At 47.0% G+C, this 22,254-nt stretch overlaps 1 protein-coding gene across 1 annotated transcript in view; it reads right to left on the minus strand.

The window, feature by feature from the left end:
• The window catches only part of LOC144153480 (uncharacterized), a 185,644-nt gene that overhangs the window by 133,837 nt on the left and 29,553 nt on the right, over positions 1-22,254 (minus strand). The window contains exons 3-5 of the mRNA XM_077685122.1: positions 14,587-14,788; positions 9,546-9,655; positions 8,011-8,213 (exon numbers count right to left, since the gene is read on the minus strand). Of these exons, the coding sequence (XP_077541248.1) occupies positions 8,011-8,213; positions 9,546-9,655; positions 14,587-14,788 (515 nt within the window). The remainder of the gene's footprint in view (positions 1-8,010; positions 8,214-9,545; positions 9,656-14,586; positions 14,789-22,254) is intronic.

Consider the following 22,254-nt stretch of genomic DNA (forward strand, 5'->3'; position numbering starts at 1 on the left):
CATTCTTTGCCGAGTACCGCCCTGCCAGGACCGTGTAATGCCCCAAATTTCCACAATTATGCAGATTTGCGGAAGTATAATCATTACAATAGCCTAAATGGAGATAATTGGTCGTACAGAACTTTGAGAAACAAGAGTCAGAAATATAGAAAAAATAAGATTTTTGCAAAAACCTTTCAACAAAATCTCAAATATTAATTCTATAAATCTCCAGACAAAACCTAAGAATAAACAAGAAAAATTCCGAAAAAGGCGTTAAATAGAAAGTGAAGGAACCTCGCACTAAGGCGTTAGACTTGAAGGTAGCGAAGGTGTACGCAACCTTCACGATTATCGTTGCGAACTTTCACGACCATCACGACCCTCACGAAGTCCACGATTGCACCCGGCTTCCGTCTTCGCTGCTGCTACGACCTGTATTCCATCATTGTTTCTATAATGGTGAGATTCTTTCATTTTCTGGAAGCGACAATCATTGCATATAACCTTGGAGGGGGGCATGGTATGGCGCGCCTTTCTCGTTCCCAGCAAGTATTGGTCACGATTACGGCGATCGCTAGAGTTTTATTCGTTTTGGACAATCTTGGCCAATCTGCTTAAGTTGGCGTGCTTGGCACGGCAAACATGTGCGGGGACGCTTGGCGGCCACCGCGAGGAACGCACACCTGAGGAACGCACACCTAGGCATTTTCTTGGTTTAGTTAACTACCCGGACGTCGCCGCGTAGCTCGCACTCAAGTGCGTGCGCTCGGGCAATTTCTCGGTATTTTTAACTGTTGACACGAAAAATCACGACTTGATAAACAGCTCCGCTGTCAAAGCGAATAAAAATAGCAAGAACGACAGACCGTCGAACGCTCTACATTTCGACAAAAATGCAGATTTGGCGGCAGCAACCCCTGTAGTCGTTATAACAGCGTAAATGGAGGTGATTGGTGGAACAGAATTTTCAAAAACCCAGAACTAAGAAAAATAGAACAATTAAAATTTTGAAAAATTCTCTGACAAAAATTAAAAAAAAATATTCATCATTTAAACCTCCCCACAAAACCCCGGAATAAACAAAGCAAGTCTCAAAAAGGCATTCAAAATACGAATAAAAGATAGGGATAGCACACCGTGTAACGCCCGGCATTTACACAAAAATACAGATTTGGTGAAAGTAACACTTGTTGTCGTTATAATAGCTTAAATGGAGACAACTGGTCGACATATTTTTGAAAAACCAAAAATAACAAAAAAGAGAATATAGAATTTTTACAAAAATGATCTGACAAAATAAGAAATCCCGGGCCACCTCCACTAATATCAAACCCGGGGAGGGGCGAAGCATGCAGTGTATAAGTGTGTTCTTGGCACCTTGGTGTTTTTGCCCACGGAGATGAAGCCGTTGGGGGTAGAGGTATTCAGCTTTGCTGTAAGTCTCCTGTCCTTGAAGCACGAAGCATTCTAGCGCGAGGCGTTGGAAAACGAGTGTCCTGGTGTTTTGGTACCGTGACTACATGATACTACGACGTCATGAGACGACGATGACATTAGGCGCCAACAGCCCAAGCCCCTAAAGAGCTTCCCCCCCCCCCCAAAAAAAAAAATATGCATCTTATACCTCACCCCCCAAAAGCTCACCTCGCCCCCGAAAAAGTCCGCTAGAGAACGATGGAAATAATACATATAAAAAGAGCGTAAAAAGAGCAACTCAGCAGCACACCTTGCTTCTCCGAAAAGTAAATGATTAGCGACGTAAAGGCTCTTCATCGGTTTAGTGGTGTATATTTACATCACTAAAAAAAGGAAAACCTGAAAGAATAAAATATTCCAACGTCTTTCGCTACTAATAGTCGTATTTGGCTCTACTGCGTTCTAGACAAGACGCATGGGAATGCTACGAATTAGCAGACCATTTTCTTGATTTCTGCAGATGTTTGTTCCCGTTAGTGTGACCAGGCACTGAAAGTTTTCAAATAATTGCAAACAAATAAATATTGTAAAACTCTTGCATGGTTCTGAGTTGTGTGTATCTCTGATGTGCTGCTGGTATAATTTAGGGGATAATATCATTCTGCATAGTCTCTGAAATTAGGAGAGCATGGTTATTCAGATTGAGTTGCGTGTGGCTAATTGTATCCCACCGACTCCCTGGTTTGCGAAACAGAGTTCTAGTGCGTTCTTTAGTCCCGTATGTCATTCTGATTCGATCGACAATGTTCACGACCTTATTGAATCGTTCTTTTAAGAAAGGTGCGCTAGCATAAACACACGCGCAAGAACGATCGCTGCCCTTTATTCGCGAGATCTATACTGTGTATCTTGTTGTATTAGGTTGGATCCTCAATGTTGTGTATTCTACTGCGAAGCACACATTCGCTCCATCAACTTTGTTGCGCGGACCATTCGTCAACGCTGACGCCGTTTAACGCCAAGGCCACCGCGAGCGCGGCACAAAGGTCAACACTATAAGTGATTGATTGATTGATTGTAGGGTTTAACGCGCCGACGCAACGCAGGCGATGAGGCGCGCCGTAGTGAAGGGCTCCGGATTAATTTTGACCACCTCGGGATCTTTAACGTGCGCCGAAATCTCGTACACACGGGCGTTTTTGCTTTTCGCCTCCATCAGAAAAGCGGCCGCCGCGGCCGGGAATCGAACCCGCGACCTTGTGCTCAGCAGCGCAACGCCTTAGCCACTGAGCCACCGCGGCGGGTAACACTATAAGTGGCCCGGAGGTATACGGGCCCACGAAAACAGTTCACGGCAGAACATAAAACGTCACCTCAGACTGGCGTAGCTTCCTGTAGGTGCGTGAAATGAACGTAACGTCATCAGTCGCAACGCAATTTATGTGCAGTGCTCAAAGGAAGTAGCGATGGTGCAACTAGAAGACTGTGGTGTCGAGCGGGGACAGAAACAAATGACAGGCTCGAAAGTGCGTAAGGGTAGTGATGGGGTATGTGCATGTGACTGATCAATGGAGCGTTCTCCGGTAGTACCAAACGGACGAAAAACTTTGTTAGGAGACTCGTACGAAACTAAAAAGCTGCGGATCCGATGTGCTGATACATTTTAGTGGTAATTACTGGAGAATTCGCTCTTGTTGACTGGCGCGGATGATGAAAGACTAAAAATGAGTGAATGAGTGCGTCCAGGCTGAAAATGGCTGCAACTGGTTTTGTTCATGGAAATCATGATATGTGCTGCTTTGATAAGTGTGAAGAAGTGCATAGGTTGCCATGTTTGTTCCAATATCATCCCACAGGCGCTGGGCAGACGAAGAAAGGATAAATTCCTTCAGATGCCTTCGTTTGCCTTATTTGAAACTTGAAAGGATTCAAAGGAAAGCCGTTAGATTTATTTTCTCGAAATTCTCCCCACTAGCCTCTCCCTCTGACCTTATGGAAGCTAAGGATATTCCACCCCTTCAGATAAGAAGGAAAACATTCCGCCTGGATTTTCTCTCTCAACTTGTTAACAACCAATTGGCCATTGACGTCACACTATATCTGTCCCCTTTAATGACTCTTCAAACGCGCCATCACCACCCTCACTCCCTAACACCGTATTTTGCCAGAACAGACACATATAAATTCTCTTTCTTCCCTCGTACCATAGCCGAATGGAAATTCCCTTACAGAACCCGTGTATCGTTCCAAGTGATGTTTGTTCTTTGTTTCTTTGTATTCATGTTCGCATTGTTGTTCCTGCTTTGATACTATGTAACCACCCACCCTGCATGGACCTTCAATGGTCCGCAGTATTTAATAAAAAAATAAATAAATTTGAGGCCTTCGTTTGAGGCAGTGTTGTAGGCGTTCCTCTAAACAGCAACGAAATCTCGTTGCTCGTTCCTTCCTAATTTAGAAACTAATTGCCGCTAAGAGTTTTTTTATGCCAAATGAATATGTACCTGTTACACTTCGACCATTGAAGCGTATCGTTACATAAACGTTGCATTTAATTTTTAAATTGAAATGTAGTATCGGATAATCGGGAGGCGAAATAAAGTGAGGAAGTTAAACTCATATCAAACTACGTGTACTATAAAAACATGAACACCGCAGGTAGCGGATTATCTGGAGATAACTGTAATCCAACGAAATGCTTCTAGGCGAATTTATTGAGGGAGAAGCGGGCATAGCCCAGACATGTCGTCAGCTGTGCCATGGCTCAGCGTCTAACTTCGCCGTTCGTGTTTATCACGCAGGTGCTTGCTACAATCAGCCTCTCCGACGCCTGCGGCAGTGCGACAAGCGTGCTGCGCACTGGATGCTTCGCAAATCCAGGAGTTACCGCGCGTGTGTCGCTTGCTGGTTTCCCTCTCCACCTGGAAACATCAGCCCCGGCCGCAGGACCAAGAGATGGCGTCATCGTCGATGCTCCAAGGATTTTGCTTCAACACGCATCACCAAGATCATCGACATCAGGATTTCCGTCACCTATAAAGGGCCGCTCCCGACAGCCAACGCTTTGTGGGTTCGTCAGCTGTGCCATGGCTCAGCGTCTAACTTCGCCGTTCGTGTTTATCACGCAGGTACGCACTTACGATTGTCTTTATGCTAAGAAGACTAGTAATCGTTGTCTGGTGCAGCTGCCGAGCCCGCGCTGCGTTTTGTCGTTGCTTTGTAGTGTTGTGAACATTGCTTATGAACTATTGTTACTGTCGGGAGACGTGGAGGAAAATCCAGGCCCTAACACACGCAACCAAAACAACCAAACCGACCAAACGGTCCACGCCATGTTATCAAAATTAGAAGCCGGACAGGGAGAAATTTCAGCACAACTTAAGTCCATTAATTCGCGACTCACTAACGCTGAACAGACCCTTGCTGACATTGTTGCACGCCTAGTGAAAACCGAGGACCAATGTAAACTTTTACCGGACTTGAGGTCGGATGTTGACAATTTGTTGACAACGTCCGTGCAGACGTCGGACAGACTTGTTGGCATTGAGGACTGACTAAATGACGCCGAGCACAGGTCGCGTCGCTGCAATCTTGTCTTCTACGGCGTCGAAGAAGGCGAGTCGGAATCTTGGGCAGACAGCGAAAAACTTGTAACCGATATTTGCAGAGACACTTTGAAAATAACAGTGGAACCGAAGGACATTCAAAGAGCGCATCGTATCGGCAGAACCGCCGCTGGCAAAATTCGTCCGATAATTGTACATATCGCTTCTTATAAAACTAAGGATGATGTGCTATCTAAAGCCTTCACGCTCAAAGGCACAAGCATAAGCATATCTGAGGATTTCTGTTTCGCAACGCGTTCCGTTCGTCGTGAGCTAATTCGCTTCGCTCGTGAACGGAATGCGCCCATTAAATTACGCTACAAAAACTTATCATTGGAAAGAAGACATACTACTATGACACTGTGCATAAAATGGTGAAAGAAACGACAGAACGAGGTAGCTAGCAAAAGGAAAATATCTCAAAACCTTATCTGCCACATTCACCCCTCCGTAACCCGCCGCAGGATGCCTCTATATCTACTACTGACGTCACATACTCGATTCTTTATACCAACATTCGTAGTGTTCTTCCCAAGCGCGAAGAACTATCCGCCGTAATCCAATCAGCTGATTGCGATTTCGTCATTCTTACAGAAACATGGCTTTCATCACATATTGCCGACTCAGAAGTTACTCCGTACTTGCCCGGTTTTGCTATTTACCGTAGAGACCGCTTACTAAACCGAGGTGGGGGTGTTCTAATTGGAATAAAAAATTCAATTAGTCACTTCAAAATAGAATTACAAAGCCCCCTAGAGATAATCTACATAGCTTGCCGAACCCGATCAAACCTCACTATTATCGGAGCGTGCTATCGCCCCCCAAAATAAAAAAAATAAAAATAAATAAATAAATGTGTAACTGCAACTGTGGTGCTCTTCTATTAAAAGTGCAAACGACATGGCAGTTTGCACTTCTGCCTTGAAATTCCGAATCAGGATACTGCGCTAAACATATGCAAACAGAAAGGTATTCACATGGACGAACATAATTACGTTTTTTGCAAAAGAAACAGCATGGAAAAGAACGATTCATAGGCGACTATTGATAATGTGTCGCACGAAAACCGAAGACGATACACAAGAAAGTAGACAGGACAAGCGCTTGTCCTGTCTGCTTTCTTGTGTATCGTCTTTCGTTTTGCCCAAAAAATATTTCAGAATCGTGAACCAATTAGCCCACTAACAAGTTTTGTCAGATTATTGAATTCTCCGTAACAATACACTATAGTCCGTAACGATAGACTACAGTCGCCGCACTGCTATGATGCCATGGTAAGGTGGCGCAAAAACTCGCTTTGGGCGGCAGCGGCAATATTTCCAGAATTCAAGACTAGGTACTCGATGCCTCGTTTTTACACACGGTGAGCGCAACGCTGGCCACCCAGGTGTCCATTGACAGACAGCAGAGCGCGCTGCCTGTAGAGAACGCGCATGCGATGAAGGCGGTTGAGACCACCTGTGCGAGGTGCTCTTCCGAGCTGTCGTCCTCTATGAGTGGGGATTGTGCATCCACATCTGCTCCTGCTCAGCTTTCGCGTTCCACTGTTAAAGGCAAAGCTTAAGCGTCCTCCAAGTTTTCGTGTTACTGGTTGTACAAAAGAAGAGGTCATGGTGGAAAACGAATCAAAGGGACGCCGAAGCGCCTCCCTCATTGGCGTCTGCAGCCACCGTAGCCGCACGGTCCTGCGCTCCGGTGCAGCCTGCCTGATGGGCTGCGCCCCGCTGCGTGAGTATACTTATGCCTCTGACCTTCGCTGAAGCACGTTCCGTGGAAGGACGGCCAGAGAGCAGCATACGGGAGGAAAAACATAGAGTGAGCCTGTGGCTGTTCGAATCATGGTAAACAGCGCAGGGAAGGAGACAAGGAGCAGATAGACACGAGAATGAGCGATTTGAAACCAACTGGCCCAAATGTACCTTTTGCTACAGTTAATTACTTGTTCAACGGGCTCTTTTATGTGTGCTAATCGTGTCTTTCTGCTACTTTTTGTGTCGTTCCCTGCGCTGTTTACCATGATCCCAAGCCAACTGGCCCAAATTTACCTTTTGCTACAGTTAATTACTTTTTCAACAGGCTCTTTGATGTTTGCTAATCTCCGTGTCTTTCTGCTCCTTGTCTCGTTCCCTGAGCTGTTTACCGTGATTCCAAACCAATTAACTGTCCCAAATTTTCCTTTTGCTGTTGCTTTTCCTGCTAGCTTCAGCGCCCTGAAGCCTTGGCAAAAAAGGGCCCATCTCCCCGCGAGGGGAACTCGAGTAAATGCGTCGCATAGGGGGTGGGTGTATTGCGTTAACGTTTAGTATTTGGGGAGTTGGTGGTAGTGAATGCGTTGTATCAGCAGCTTCTTGACGTAGTTTCGATGAGTCATGGATATAAGGCGCGTTCGTAGCCTTTCATTCTGTGTCGGTTTTGTGGCGCAGTGGGAAGAGCACCATGTACCTCGCGTTCCGCCCACAGCTAGTGAATGCGTTGTATCAGCAGCTTCTTGACGTAGTTTGAATGAGTCAAGGATATAAGGCGCGTTCGTAGCCTTCCATTCTGTGTCGGCTTTGTGGCGCAGTGGGTAGAGCACCATGTACCTTGCGTTCCGCCCGCAAGGTCGTGGGATCGAAACCAGGCGCCGGTAAGTATTATTTGTTTATATAGTGTAGGGGGAGGGGTGCGGACCTGTTGTTGAGAGTGAAGAGGGTAGCGTGATGCGGGAGAGGAGGAGTGGGGGAGAGGGCGCACCTGGAACGGCTGTTGCGGACGCCGAGGCACGCCAACGCCGGGTGACATCGTGAGTTAAAGAAATGCTCTGCATTTAAAAACAACCTAATCCAAGGGGTGGAACATTTACAGAAGGAACGCCGTTCCCTCTGTCCTACCTTCTTAAGCGCAACGAGTTACCCCGGCCCTTAATGAAACGGCGGCGTTCTTCCGTCCCTCCCGAAAGAAACTAGTTTTAAAACGACATTACTTGGAACGCCGCTCCGTACAACACTGGTTGCAGGTCAGTACGCACCTGTTCTGAATTAGGCTGGCGACGAATGAATAGTGCGAGATCTCGATTGCCTTGGCCGTTCCCGTGGCTCCCGAGGTGTAGCAGATGGCGGCCACAGTGTTGCGGGTGTCTGCCACATTGACTTCCCGGAACTCTTTTTCGTCCAACGAATCGAAGCTCGCAAGGGAGATGAATTCGGGTGCCTCGCCCAGCATGAACCGCTTCTGCATAACCACCAGATAACCCGTTCATCGTTCGCAGACCAAACACATGCAAATTAGAGCCGTATTTGCGGTGTTACAGATGTTGCGGCGTAAAACATTTCTTGCATTTCCATGCTGATGCACGGGTGCATTTGACGAATATATTCTTTCTCAAGCAAAAGCACGGTGTTCACTGCATTATCAGCCAACAAAGCATCATCATAAAGGATGGACTGCCTAAAGTACGTGTAATGAATAGGAGACTAAGAAGCTTGAAAAGGTACAGCGAAGATACCCACTGCACAAAAGAATGCTGCAAAATAAGCCGTTGCCAGGCTGCGTGTGAACGAGGCACTGAGTGGAAGTGAATAAAACATTAAAAGGTTTATTTCCTAAAATTCTATTTGAAAGGTGACTCTTAATGGGGCAGTGCACAGAAACCTGCGTGGCGTTTAGATTACATTGCCAGGAATATTTGAGCCAAATATTACACGTGCACGTAAAGCGGTGAGTGCGCAAATCGCCGTGAAAGACGCCGAAAAACCGACCGCACTCTCTTCAGTTCTCCTCATTATGCACCCCTGGCATGGCCTATACGACGTCATTTAGGCCATGACTCTCCGATCGGCTGTCACTGGTCAACTTTGTGGCTAATTTCTCGCATTTCCTGTGACGATCTGCTGCCGTCGGCGCTGTTTGCGAGCCTCTTCTATGCCTGAACCTGTGGGCATAGTTTTTCCGTTTCTTTTGTGTATTGAGTGCGCGCGGAGTCTGAGTGATGAGCGCAATACTTCCGTTTCAACTAGACCACTCGACAACAAACGTTTATTGCTTCAATAACGCCCTACCAGCCCGAGCGCGCGCTTGCGAGCAGGCAGCCATGCCTGCTTTTTTGTGGTACCTAACCGGAAATAGACCCCCCCATGTTTTGGAGCAAATGGGAAAACTCCCCGGCCTGTCATATATCGAAGGCCGCCGCAGGAGACGCCGTGATACGGTCCCCTCTCCGGGAGAGAGCGCTCAGCTTTCGTCGCGTTGTCCGCAGTCGAGTTGAGAGGGAACAATTATGCGGGATTTTTCATCGCGCGTAGTTTCGGTGATAGTCAACGGATTTTCACAATTCTTGCGGGAGAAGATTGCTGGGACAATAGAATATACCTCAAAACACATTCCCAGTAGTCGACGGTAAGTGTAGCAGGGTCCCTTTAAAATCTCAGGCTTTAGGCAGAAAACTTTTTTAGTGTGACAAGTTTGCTAGAAAGCCAGCAGCAAGGCTTGATTTGGCAGCTTTACTCCAAAGAAGGCAACTCGCGAATGTGTTGCAACACTCCATTTGTTCGGTATTCGACTTACCTTCACGTTTACCTTCATTTCGTCGCATACAGTCCGCATTCTGTCGACGTTTTGAGGATCTGTCACCACGTACTCGGTGTCGGCACTGGTCATATGTGCAAGCAGCTCCGCTGCGGAACAAAATGCCTAAATTTATGGGACGTTTTTCATGCGCCACTTGGTCATGGCGTGCTTTTGACGCATACCACAAAATTTTACTGCACTCTAAGTGCTCACAGGAAAGACGACTGCTAAGCCATCAGCGGTTATCTCTAGTCCACCAAATGTTTCGCAAAGACGGTACTGGAAAATCCCCTCTGGCTAGGAAATTTGGAAATATTATCGTTCTCTGAGCGAAAGTGCATAATCGGCGCGCACTTTGTTGCGACTTCGGGACCTTAATACCGTTCAGCAATTACAAATACCAGTAAATTGCCTAACGCTCATGAGCTCGTGCATCGCGGCTAGCGCCGGGCGTCTTCGGCGTGCTCAGTGCCATTAGCAAAAACAATTAGCTCCAATCTATGCTGTAAAAGTGGTTCGACTGCGAAGTTGTAAACGACACCCACAACGATTACCAATGCGGCCCCGCATGAACTCACACTCCTGGCTTTGCAAAGAGCGAGACCAGAGACTCTGCCAGCCGTTACATTGGCTTCGCTGTGGCGGCGAACCGAACGCAGCAGCGTTGGCGGAAAGGAAACGGAGAGGAGAGTCTTTCAAAGAGTCACGAGGAAAGCGGCACGTGGCTATGAAGCCATCTCTCTCACTGCCTCCCCCCCACTCTGGTTACATGTGTCACCTCCAAAGAGCCCCCTCTCCCTCCTCAGACGACGATTCCAATCCACCGTGCGTCTCCCCAGCGCCACGCGTGGGCGTAGCTTAGTCCACAAGACAACGGGATCTCGCTTCGCTTCCCTTCGGGCCCAGGTGGGAACCCCGGTGGTGCAGGCAGTTTCATAGTGTAGCGTGGGGGTCGCCAAGAGCCAGTAGAAGCCTGGCATGTTTTTGTGTAGCCAGAAGTAGCCTGGAAGTTTTTATCTGACGCGGACACGAAAATTTCGTTGGCTAGGTAGAGGTATACTGCTTCGCCATAAAAAAAGCTGCAGAAACCTCATGGAGCGAGTAAATGGCGAGCGCTCGTGAGCATGTATAATGCGGCGACCGCCGAGACTCCCGCTCGCGCAGTGGCTTTAGCAAGAAAAAAAAAAAACCTCCAGCGCTAATGCTAAAGGTGAAAAGATACCCTGCTTGGAAGAGGTCACCGTGGCCGCCGCATTATCTAGAAGCCATTATTGGAGACATGGCTACGAACGGCCCAATTATTCCCGAGACGACTTGCAGATGCCCCCACCGCTGTCTCTTGTCGATGAAAAAGAGCTGGTGCGAGTCTACAATGCTGAGAGTGATTTCGCATCCCCCACCCGCCGCGAAGAAGACGACGACCTCGACCTTTTCGTTGCATATGAGGACTGCAACTACCAGCTATGCAAATAAGCATCTGAAACTTATCTATGTGTCCGACAATGCTGACCTACAACAGCTGCGTCATTCAAGTCTTGCGCGTGGGTGCTAGCTTTCCTGAATATTTTAATAGCGACTGCATACAAATTTGTTGATCTTGTTGTTAGTACACTGGAGAAAAGACGCTGTTTGAAGTGCTCACTTTAAAAAATGAAGACTTATAACAGAGAGAGTCGCTGCCTCCACTGTAGTAACAAAAACACCAAAACATTTGTATGCAGTCGCTAATAAAAAAAGAATCAAGGAAGCTTGCACTCATGCTCAAGACCTAAATGGTGAAGCTCTTCTAGGTCAGCATTGCCAGACACATAGATGACTTTCAGTATCATTGTTTATTTGCATAAGTTCGGTGCTAGTAGTAGTCGTGATGTGCAAAGAAGAGGTCGCTGTCTTCTTCGCGGCGATCTGTATACCTACTGTCTGTATATAAAAACAAACACACACCAAGTAAAGTGACAGTAGCAGGGTTTAGGTCTCCCGCAAATGACGTTCATGCGACACGGTAACTCGACGGCATTAATGCTGAGAAAAATGAGGGATGGAAAGTGATATACGGTGAGAGAGAATGAAACAACCGATGAGGCAGCAGGAGTTAACTTACTAACAAACACACACCAAGTAAAGTGACAGTAGCAGGGTTTAGGTCTCCCGCAAATGACGTTCATGCGACACGGTAACTCGACGGAATTAATGCTGAGAAAAATGAGGGATGGAAAGTGATATACGGTGAGAGAGAATGAAACAACCGATGAGGCAGCAGGAGTTAACTTACTCGATCATGCTGTATGAGGTAGGATAGGGTAGGATTGGGGTTAACTTACTCGATCACGCTGTATGAGGTAGGATAGGGTAGGATTGTATGAAACAGAATTTGAAGAGACTATCAATTAAGCTTGGCAAAGAGCGGAACATGAAACAGACCTACAAACAGAGAATTCTGACTTGTTGCGAGTGCGACACTCAAGCGATCGCCGGTGAGTGTTCGGTCGAATGCCCCACGCAGTTCCACGCTTGCGGAGTTCCTTGTTCTGCACTCGTGACTGCCGCGGATGTGGGTGGGAGAGCCATGTGGGGCACTATTTCTTTTGTTTTGTGGTTAAGGCTCGCGCTGAGTAATGGGTGCAGCCAAACGGAATTTAGGCGCCTGCCCAAGACGGTGGCCATAGAGGCCTCCGGCTGTCTTCCTCAATGATCCATTCGCTCATTTCGCTGCCTAACACCTTGATGCCGGAGTGAACCAAGGATGAGAGAGCAAGACCGGCAGCATATGCGTACCTGTGCTTTGTTTTCTTGGCGGAAAAAAAATTCGCCAAAGAATTGACGGAGCATTTCGTATTACAAACGCCGAGAATATGCAACACATTTGCTTGACCGTTTGCTGTATAGCGCTGTTTCGGCATATAATGTGGACATGTTGTCCTGAGCTGCGAAAACATGACTTTGAACGTGAGGGCAAACACGTCCTAAGCGGCGAGGCATGCGACACGGAGAATGGAATGAGAAAGAATAGTCCTGCGTCCCTCAAAGGCTGTCGGACTTTTTGGATTTTACAGTTTTGCATGTTTTCCTTCCACATTTCTTGTTTTATGCAAAGTAACTTTGCACATTAAACGTTTTCGTATTGCGAAAGCATCGGGTACTGTGTAGGCTTAAAGTGTGGCGTCGCTATCAGAAAAACTAGCCGACGAATAATAGTAACTTCTCATATTTGCCTTATTCACACTTTGTTCTACATCAGTCTGTCAGGACACGGCGACATAAATCACTCGTTTAGAACATCATCTCGTTTTACTGGTGGTAGTTCTTTCGTGGTGGTGTGGCGGGGGATGCAGAACAAGTGGGTCTGCAAACAAGATGGCATACATAGAATACATGAGCAGTGCAGAGCATCCCACTTATGTCTCAGTGTAAACTTCGAGCAACCTCAGGAAAGCCACCTGCAAGTTTCGCATGTCTCAATAACGATGAGCTATCCTGCCACTCTAATGTACAAGTCACAAACAGAGAAAGGCTTGCTCCTTTATGTCTCATCCCACACAAATAGTGTTAATGAAGGCATAGCGCTGTAGTTGTTGGCACATGCTTTGGAAAACTTCAGAGTGCAAGAGATGCACGAGAGCATTGTGATCCAAGTGAAAAACCAGCAGCTGTGCGGTACCCTGACTGAGCCACGTGATCAGTGGCCGAAAAAGAAGAGAACACAGTTTTCAAGAAGCAGAAACAAGGAAAATAAAAAAAGGAAGGAGAAAACGCCCAGTGGTGTTGCCCTACGCCCATAAAATTCGAACCGAATGAGAAAGGTCGCTGGCGAACACGACGTTCGCGCTGTTTTTCTTTTGTTTTCCTGTGTGGAAGAAGCTAAAAAGTATTTGCCAAACCCGCGCATGTATCAAAAAGCCGATGAACCGACCTGTGACGTTAAACATTGGCGGACGTTTATCATATGCCAAGAGGGCTTAGTGTACAGGACTCCGTTCAAGTGTGGCTGATCATAAATCGGACACAGTGGTCGATTCGTCAATGTAATGCTTAGGGAACACAAATACGCGCACTTAGGAATTTGGCTCCGCACCGCGCTAGATGTGACTACACACCTGAATACAAAAATACTTCTTATTCGCTAAAGTCCGAAGAAAAGCGCAGAAGAGAAACATGGAAAGCGTTCTGCATGTTGTCTGGAATAGACGGGAGATAAGTCAGCGCATCTTTTATCAGCCTTTCCCCCCAAACAAGAGGTGCAATTCTTGTGGTCATCTGAGTGGCGCACGTTTTCATTTTGCAAGTGTAAGGTTATTCACCTGTATTATCTTCCTTTTTCTATTTTTTCCACAGAAACAGTGCGAATGTGATATGTTTCGCTAGTAAATCAGTTGTTAATACGCTGTCGTCCTATGTGGACTCCTGTTTTCTTCCGTCTTAGGAGTTTACTACTTCCCACAAATTTATCTTATAGCTACCAGACAACGTAATTTCACTTTTTTATTACCTTATAATATCGTACTTTCTGTTTGTAACCAGTGCTTGCGACCACTGTTCCCCGCGTTTGAAAGGTTCAATGTGCAATGATGGTGTGGGAGTGAGTCAGTTGTTGTGAAGTAGGTTCGGTGCGGACAGTGAAGCACAGAGGGAAACTGGGCGGCAGCCGGTATGGTTGACTAAGAAAATGCAAGAACGTCTGCTGGGAAACCATGGCGTAAAAGACAAGATTGGAGAGAAAACCTGCAACAGTTTGACAACATCGCAAGCACTTGGCACCGGTCACGTTAGCGCCACCTGTTGCGGAAGAGAAGCCGCGCTAACTCCCAGATCGGCATACAAATGTGCAGCCGAAGCGTCATGTGGCCACGTAGTACGGACTGGATGTTACCAGCTATCACCTCGACAAGCAAGCAGATACCGCTATCATTTTCTTCAGCGTCGCAGCTGCGGATCGTTCTGGTACGACTATTAATTGAGACATAATCTGGTCACTTGCCACCCCTGCCACAGTGGCTCTTTTCATTCCTAGACTTATTGCAGCTCAGTGCTAAGTGCTCACTGTCGGTGACAGATGTGTCGCAGAGGATGACGGTGGCGCCAGCGAAGATCAGCGCGAACACCGTCACGAAGCCGTCGATGCTGTTCCGAAGGTGCACGCACACGTGGTCGCCAGCCTTGACGCCCAGCGACTGGAAGCCGGCAGCGTACCGCTCGATGGCGTGCAGCAGCTCTTCGCGGGAACAGGTCTTGGTGGAGTCCACCTGTTACAACGTAACAATGGCGTGTGAGCATATTCACTGAAACTCGGGTGGGATAATAGCCAGGGAAGAAGGCTGAACTCCCAGCCCAATCAGTGCCATGAGGTAAATGCTTGCCTTGGAGATAATACAAAATAAAATAATATAGAAGCTGCATATCTAAATAGAAAAAGCCCACGGGAAGTACTTTGCCTGTTGTTTGAATAATGGTTGCAAATTTTTAAAATATAAGAATAGCAATTGGACGAAAACACGGTTGGAGTGTAGACCTAACACACACTTTGTTTTACACGTGTAACACACTTTGTTTTACACGTGTAAAGCCTAACAAGCTCGGCTGCTCAGTGGCAATATTCTCGTCGAGTTTTTAGGTGTTTATTTTAATCTAAGTGTCGCGTACGCTTGTGTGTGGTAGCCAAAGAACAGAATAAATCTGGGGGTGAGGGAGACCTTTTTTTGTTCCTACGGCTGTAGCTTAGAATGTCTACTGTCGCTGAATAGCAGTCCACACGTGCGGTAGCCAATTACCCTATCTGTGGCAAACAGACTGCTAAACTGATGTCCTCGCTTTGCATGCAGCCTACAAGGGATAGAGATGAGATTCTTCATGAAATTACACACAAAGCAAAGCCAGGAGTTTGCATGTTAATGAAATCGCGAGGAAAGTAGTTTGACAGTACTTCTCCTCCATCTCCCAGAATGTCAAAGCCATCTCCCAGAATGTCAAACAGAAGACGGAGAGAAACATGCGTTGGAGAAAAACATCATAACGCGCGTTGACCCGAGCACCCGATCGGCTTAGCATGAGCAATGCTCTTCATGCTCCACTCTCCGCACCTGATTCTCATTCTTTTTGATTACTATAGTCTTTCTTTTTCTACTCAAATAGGAAAATATTGATCTCTATGCCTGTCTCTCTCTGTCAGTCTTCCGATTAAGCCACTAGGCCAAAAGATAAAAGAACTTTGAAATGAGAAGTTTATGAATGCAAAACCTTTTCAAACCATTAAATGTTGTACCACGATTAATAGTTGTTAACATTGGTACGCAAATAAAAACATTGCTGATATTTTAGGTGGAAGATCAATACATAACGAGTACGACGCAGTATTCCTAATTTAATTTAAGAATAAAGATGTGCTAGGTACTTGCGATAGAAAATAAGAAGATACGCGTTCAAAATCATAAAATGCAAAAAGAGAGAGTTCGAGCCGGGGTCTTACGGCCGCATTCAAGGTCCAAGAGTAACGAGTGGTTCCAATAGATTGCGCGCAAACAGTTCAAGCCCGGAAAATTGAATTGACTTGAGCACAAAGAGCGGGACGGAAGGAAATACCGAGAGAGGTGCGTGGGAAAGAGAACAGTCATTTACGTGAGAGCAGCGACAAGAATGTATCATCTTTCCACGATAGTATTTACCGCGAAGGGAGCGGATACGGTCGTGTATGGAGTGTACGGGTGAAAATAGCTGACGAAGTCAACGAAAATGTTCAGCCAAATTTGGCTGAGTAACCGCACTGGCTGACGGGTCAAATTTGGCTCCTGGTAGTTTACGAAGCAAGACCAATAGTGATAGTTAGGTCAGGAAAGCTGGCATTACAATACTAATTAGGAGAGGAAGTAACAGAACGTATTTCGCCCCAAGGCCCGCGGTCTAGGTATCAGTGGTCGTTTTCTGTACGACGGTCCAGCGACGTCTTCAAGTACGCTGTAGCACAGATGCAGTGCACATATTTGTAGACTGCTTCGCCACCCTGACTATTTTCTGCAAAATCACCTATGCACCTACTATCATCGCGGATGAAGGATAGCGTTCACATTCTGCAAGATGTATCATAAAATTCTCAGCGCAAAGGTATTTATGCCAAATAACGGACCTCAGTGATTAGAATAAAATATCAAGTGCTGCAGAAATTACTATGCACTATGTCCGATTCCGCTGCGGTGCGCAAAGATAACAGCAGAATGTTTAAACCTGCTTTTAAAACAAAACTTTACACTGCACCTATAAGATAAGTAAGGTTTTAACATAACTCTACCCTGCTCCATTGAGCTGATAGAGAAATATCCAGCATTGTTGTCTGGCAAAGATGGTAACCTGTTGTTTCGAGTTGCCGTGTTGGGTAATACGACAGCACCCAGGTTTCGCTGGAGTAAAAGAACATCGTAAAGGTGTTTACCGCATTGTAGGAGAACTGATCGCCACTGCGCGTTAAAATCGATGATTGGAAAATATTTTGAGTTGTTATTTCCTTAGCCAGCATGTTGCAGCCATTCTTTAGCATGCCCAAATAATTACGGGAGAATAACTCCACGGATTCATCATGTCCATGACGTGACCCGTTCATGCCCATTTTGTTCGCCTAATCTGAGATCGAATATCTTCTACACCAGTCTGTTCCTAAATCCATGAAGCTGTTTTGTTCTCCCTAAGCACTCTGCAAGCATTCTTATTCCCATATATCGCTGGGCCGATCGAAGCTTCCTCTCCAGTCGTTCAGTGCGACCCCAAGTGTCTGCCCCGTACGTTATTAATGAAATACCACACTGGTTATATGCCAGTTTTTTAAGTGACAGCGGAAGGTTACTATTCAGGATATCAGAATGCCTACCAAAACCACCCGACCTCAGGATTAATATGCCTGTTTTTCGCTTTGACGATTGGGATCAGCGCAAGACTTGCCTAAGGTAGACGTAATGGCTTACGTTTCCTGGATTTCGTTGCAGACGTTAAAGTCACGTTTCTTGGCATGCTTATGAAATACCGTATTTACTCCCGTAATGGTCGCAGTTTTTTCCAAAAAAATGATGCAAATTTAAAGGGACCCTGCAACACTCTTCGTGCAGTGCAAGAAAACCTGCGCGACGTTTGGATAAGACTTCCAGGAACACCCGAGCCAAATATTACACGTGCACGTGAAGCGGTAAGCGCACAAATCGCCGTGAAAGACGCGGAAAAACCAACCGCTCTCTCTTCAATTCTCCTCATTATGCACCTCTGGCACGGCCTCTGCGGCGTCAATCGAGCCATGGCTGTCCTGGCTCTCCTATTGGCTGTCCCCGGTCAACTTTGCAGCGTTTCCAGTGTAATAAGCAAACGTGATGGACTGTCTTCAATAATCGACGACTGTGATGCTAAAATAGTTGTGCTCATGGAAACGTGGTTGTCCAGCAAGATTCGTGATAGTGAAGTGTTCCACACTTGCGGCGAATATAAGCTTTACAGGTCTGACCGTAATACCAGAAGTGGAGGAGGTGTTCTGATTGGTGTTTCTGTTGATTTACACTCGCACCTTGTTCCTATAATGTCCTCTTTAGAATTTGTTCGCGCCTGCGTACGTTTCGGTCATAATGACGTTATTTTCTGTGCATGTTACCGTCCACCAAACTCGTCTTCTGATTTTTCGTGATACGTTGTATGATGCTTTAAACAATATAGTTATTCGCTATCCTGCTGCCCCTATTTTTATTAGGGGATTTTAGGTTCCTGATATCTCCTGGATCGGTAGTGGTAACCATACTAACTCTTGCACACGTGAAGGAAATCTGTTTTTTAATCTTTGTAATGACTTTCACTTCACCCAAGTAGTAAAGGAACCTACACGTCTCACTCTTACTTCCTCGAGTTTGCTGGACCTGATACTTAACACAACCCCTGATAAAATTTCTTCTCTTCATTCTTTTCCCTGGTTAAGAGACCACAGCATTGTTCACTTTACTTACGATGTCCCTGCTTCAAAACAAGCAGCTTCCGCTAAAACCATAAGAGATTATAAATGCGCAGACGTGGCCGCAATCAATGCGGAAATGACAAGTGTTACCGAGTCTTATCTGCATAGCTTTTCTTTGCGCACTGTGGAAGAAAACTGGAGAGTATTTCAGAATGCTGTTAAAATCCCCATTAATAAATTTATTTCCCTGCGCACAATCCGATCATCTTTCCGCTCTCGGTGGTTCACCTCCTCCCTTAACCGGTTGCGCAACAAAAATAAACGGTTGTACCGTAACGCAGTATTATCTGATAGTAGCGAAAGGAGGCCAGCCTATCGAAATGTAAACCCTGAATATAAACATGCGCTTCTTACAGAAAAACGTGACTTTTTTACTAAACCGTTGCCCTCTTTGCTGCATACTAACCCTCCTAAATTTTGGTCAAGAGTGAGCGGTTCTAAAAAGGACACGATCCAGTTGTGTGATCATGACGGTAGTATGATACCACCGGATGAGTGTTGCGTTGCCTGGCAAAATGCCGTTGTTCTTTCTTTTTGTGATCGTGTTTTTACTGTGTTACCCAAAGTTGATAATGTGCATTTCCCGCTTATGGACCCACTTGTTGTTGATTGGGTTGGCATTAGTAAATTAAAGAATAACCTAAAGGTAGCTTCCCCCGTTGCTGATGATATCACGGCGCAGTTTTTGAAGCTAACGGAAACATACTCGTCACTAATATTGGCAAAGCTGTTTTCGCAATCTTTGCAGTTTTCTGTGCTGCCGAGCGACTGGAAGGCGGGAAGGGTGGTGCCAGTTCCGAAGCAAGGTGATGCCTCCAACCCTTTCAACTATAGGCCCAGTACACTCGCAAGTATCCCGTGCAAACTGCTTGAGCACGTAATCCATTCCAATATGATAACTTTCCTCGAGGACAACAAATTTTTTTATAACCGCCAGCATGGTTTTAGAGAGTATTTTTCATGTGAAACGCAACTTTTAGTTCTCACTAATGATTTATTTTCCATAACAGACCGGGGTGCCATGTCGATTGCATTTTTCTGGATTTTCAAAAAGCGTTTGATTCAGTTTCCCATCAACTTCTTTTGTTAAAACTTACTGCTCTTAACATAGAAAGCAGCTTACTCAGTAGATAGAGAGTTTTTCGTCTAACCGAACACAAAATATGTAAGTGCTAACAATTGTAACTCACCGTTGCAACGCGTAACATCTGGGGTGCCGCTAGGTTCTGTGTTAGGTCCCTTACTCTTCCTAGTATATATTGTCACGAAGACAAGGACGATGCAGTCGTGTTGAAAGAGAAACACGTTTATTGGGGCGAACTTGTGCTCCCCTAACAACTCAAAAGAATACAGAGGCGGCGAAGCAGCGGTCAACAAAGTGACTTGCACAGGCGAGTGTCGTCGAATCGAATGCCCCGGCGTCCGCACTGCAGGCTTTTTATCTTTCGGCGCGCGTGGTTCTCGAAACGTCGATTCGCATCGAGAACATAGTAGATCCAAGAAGATTATTCTGGGCTGTTCACGTTAGATCGGAATGCTCTCCCTATCACAACAGATAACACATGCGGCACAGAAAGAAAGAATGGAACACGCGCTTCCCTTGGCGCAGAGATAAAGCAGACCGGCGCAGCCGGGCGGTAAAAGCAAAACACAAATAAACAAACCCAATGTATGGTTCGCGGCATTACCCCCCCCCTCTAAGAGTGCATCGACCCGATGCTAACATAAGCGACAGTCCGAACAAATGAAAATAAAAGTTCGTCATCGTCCGTAGAAAGGTTTTAAGCGAACCACGTGGACGACTTCAGGCCGCGTGCGTCGTCGTGATGTGCCGGAGTCACCATCGGGGATCACTTCGTAGGTAAGTTGGCCAACACGTCGTAGAATCTGGTAGGGTCCGAAATACCTTCGCAGGAGCTTCTCACTGAGTCCGCGTCGTCGGATGGGAGTCCAAACCCACACACGATCCCCTGGTTGGTACTCGGCGTCTCGGCGTCGGAGGTTGTAGTGGCCCGCATCCACCAGCTGCTGGTCCGTTATACGAACTCGAGCGAGCTGGCGGGCCTCCTCCGCACGTTGAAGATATCCGTGGACGTCGGCGTTGAGGTCGTCGTCTTCTACGTGCGGAAGCATGGCGTCGAGCATCGTAGTCGGCCTTCTACCGTAGACAAGCTCGAACGGCGTCAGCTGCGTCGTCTCCTGGATAGCCGTGTTGTACGCAAACGTGACATACGGGAGCACGTCGTCCCAAGTCTTATGTTCAACGTCAACGTACATTGACAGCATATCTGCGATTGTCTTGTTCAGACGTTCTGTTAGTCCGTTCGTTTGGGGGTGGTACGCCGTCGTTCTTCGGTGATCCGTGTTGCTGTAGCGTAATACTCCTTGCATCAGCTCCGCAGTAAATGCCGTTCCGCGGTCTGTGATTAGGACTTCCGGGGCTCCATGTCGCAGCACAACTTGGCTTATAAAGAACTTCGCCACTTCTTGTGCAGTCCCCCTCGGAAGAGCGGCGGTCTCTGCGTAGCGCGTCATGTAGTCTGTCGCTACGACAATCCACTTGTTCTGTGATCGTGACGTAGGGAACGGGCCTAAAAGGTCCATTCCAATCTGTTGAAATGGTCTCGATGGGACGGCGATCGGTTGCAGAAGTCCGGCGGGTCTTGTCGGCGGCGTTTTTCGTCGCTGGCAGTCACGGCAGCTCCGGACGTAGTGGGTGACGTCAGAGGTAAGGCCGGGCCAGTAGTACCTCGCCTTGATTTTTCCAATAGTGCGGGCTGTGCCCAGATGTCCGGAAGACGGGTCGTCGTGGCACGCTTCCAAAATTTCGTCACGAAGGTCCGCGGGGATGACGAGAAGGTAATTCGCTCTTGTTCCGGGGCTGAAATTCTTCTTCACAAGGACGGAGTTTCTCAGGCTGAATGCTGGTAAGCTGCGTTTGAAGGTCCTAGGAACGGCAACGTTGCATCCCTCGAGGTACTCGATTATGACGCGTAAGTCGGGGTCGGCACGCTGCTGGGCGGCTAGGTCGCTCTCCGTCACGATCCCGAAGAACGCGCTGTCTTCATCATAGTCTTGTGGTGGTGGGTCGACGGGGGCGCGGGACAGGCAGTCGGCGTCGGAGTGTTTCCTGCCGGATTTATAAACGACTGTAACGTCGAACTCCTGCAGGCGCAAGCTCCACCGCCCAAGACGGCCAGAGGGGTCCTTCAAATTGGCGAGCCAACACAGCGCATGGTGGTCTGTTACAACCTTGAATGGCCTTCCATATACGTATGGGCGAAATTTTGAAATCGCCCATATAATAGCCAGGCACTCTTTCTCAGAGGCAGAATAGTTTTTCTCCTCCTTCGACAGACCACGGCTGGCATAGGCGATTACCCTTTCGCAGCCGCTTTGCTTTTGGACAAGGACGGCACCCAAGCCTATATCACTGGCGTCCGTGTGCATTTCCGTTTCGGCATTTTCGTCGAAATGAGCGAGCACGGGCGGGCTTTGCAGGCGTTTTTGCAGCTCGCAGAATGCTTTTTCTTGGTCGTTTTCCCAGCTGAAAGGGGTGCTGTCTTTCGTCAAGCGCGTGAGTGGCTCTGCAATGCGTGCGAAGTTTGCGACGAAGCGCCGGTAGTATGCGCACAGCCCGAGAAATCTTCGCACGCCCTTCTTGTCTTTCGGCCTAGGGAAGTTCGCGATAGCTGAAGTTTTGCCGGGTCAGGTAGGACTCCCGCGGCGTTGACGACG

This window comes from Haemaphysalis longicornis, unplaced genomic scaffold, assembly GCF_048455015.1.
Source record: "Haemaphysalis longicornis isolate Haplotype H1 unplaced genomic scaffold, Haemaphysalis longicornis Haplotype H1 scaffold_9, whole genome shotgun sequence".
Classification (NCBI taxonomy): Eukaryota; Metazoa; Arthropoda; class Arachnida; order Ixodida; family Ixodidae; genus Haemaphysalis; species Haemaphysalis longicornis.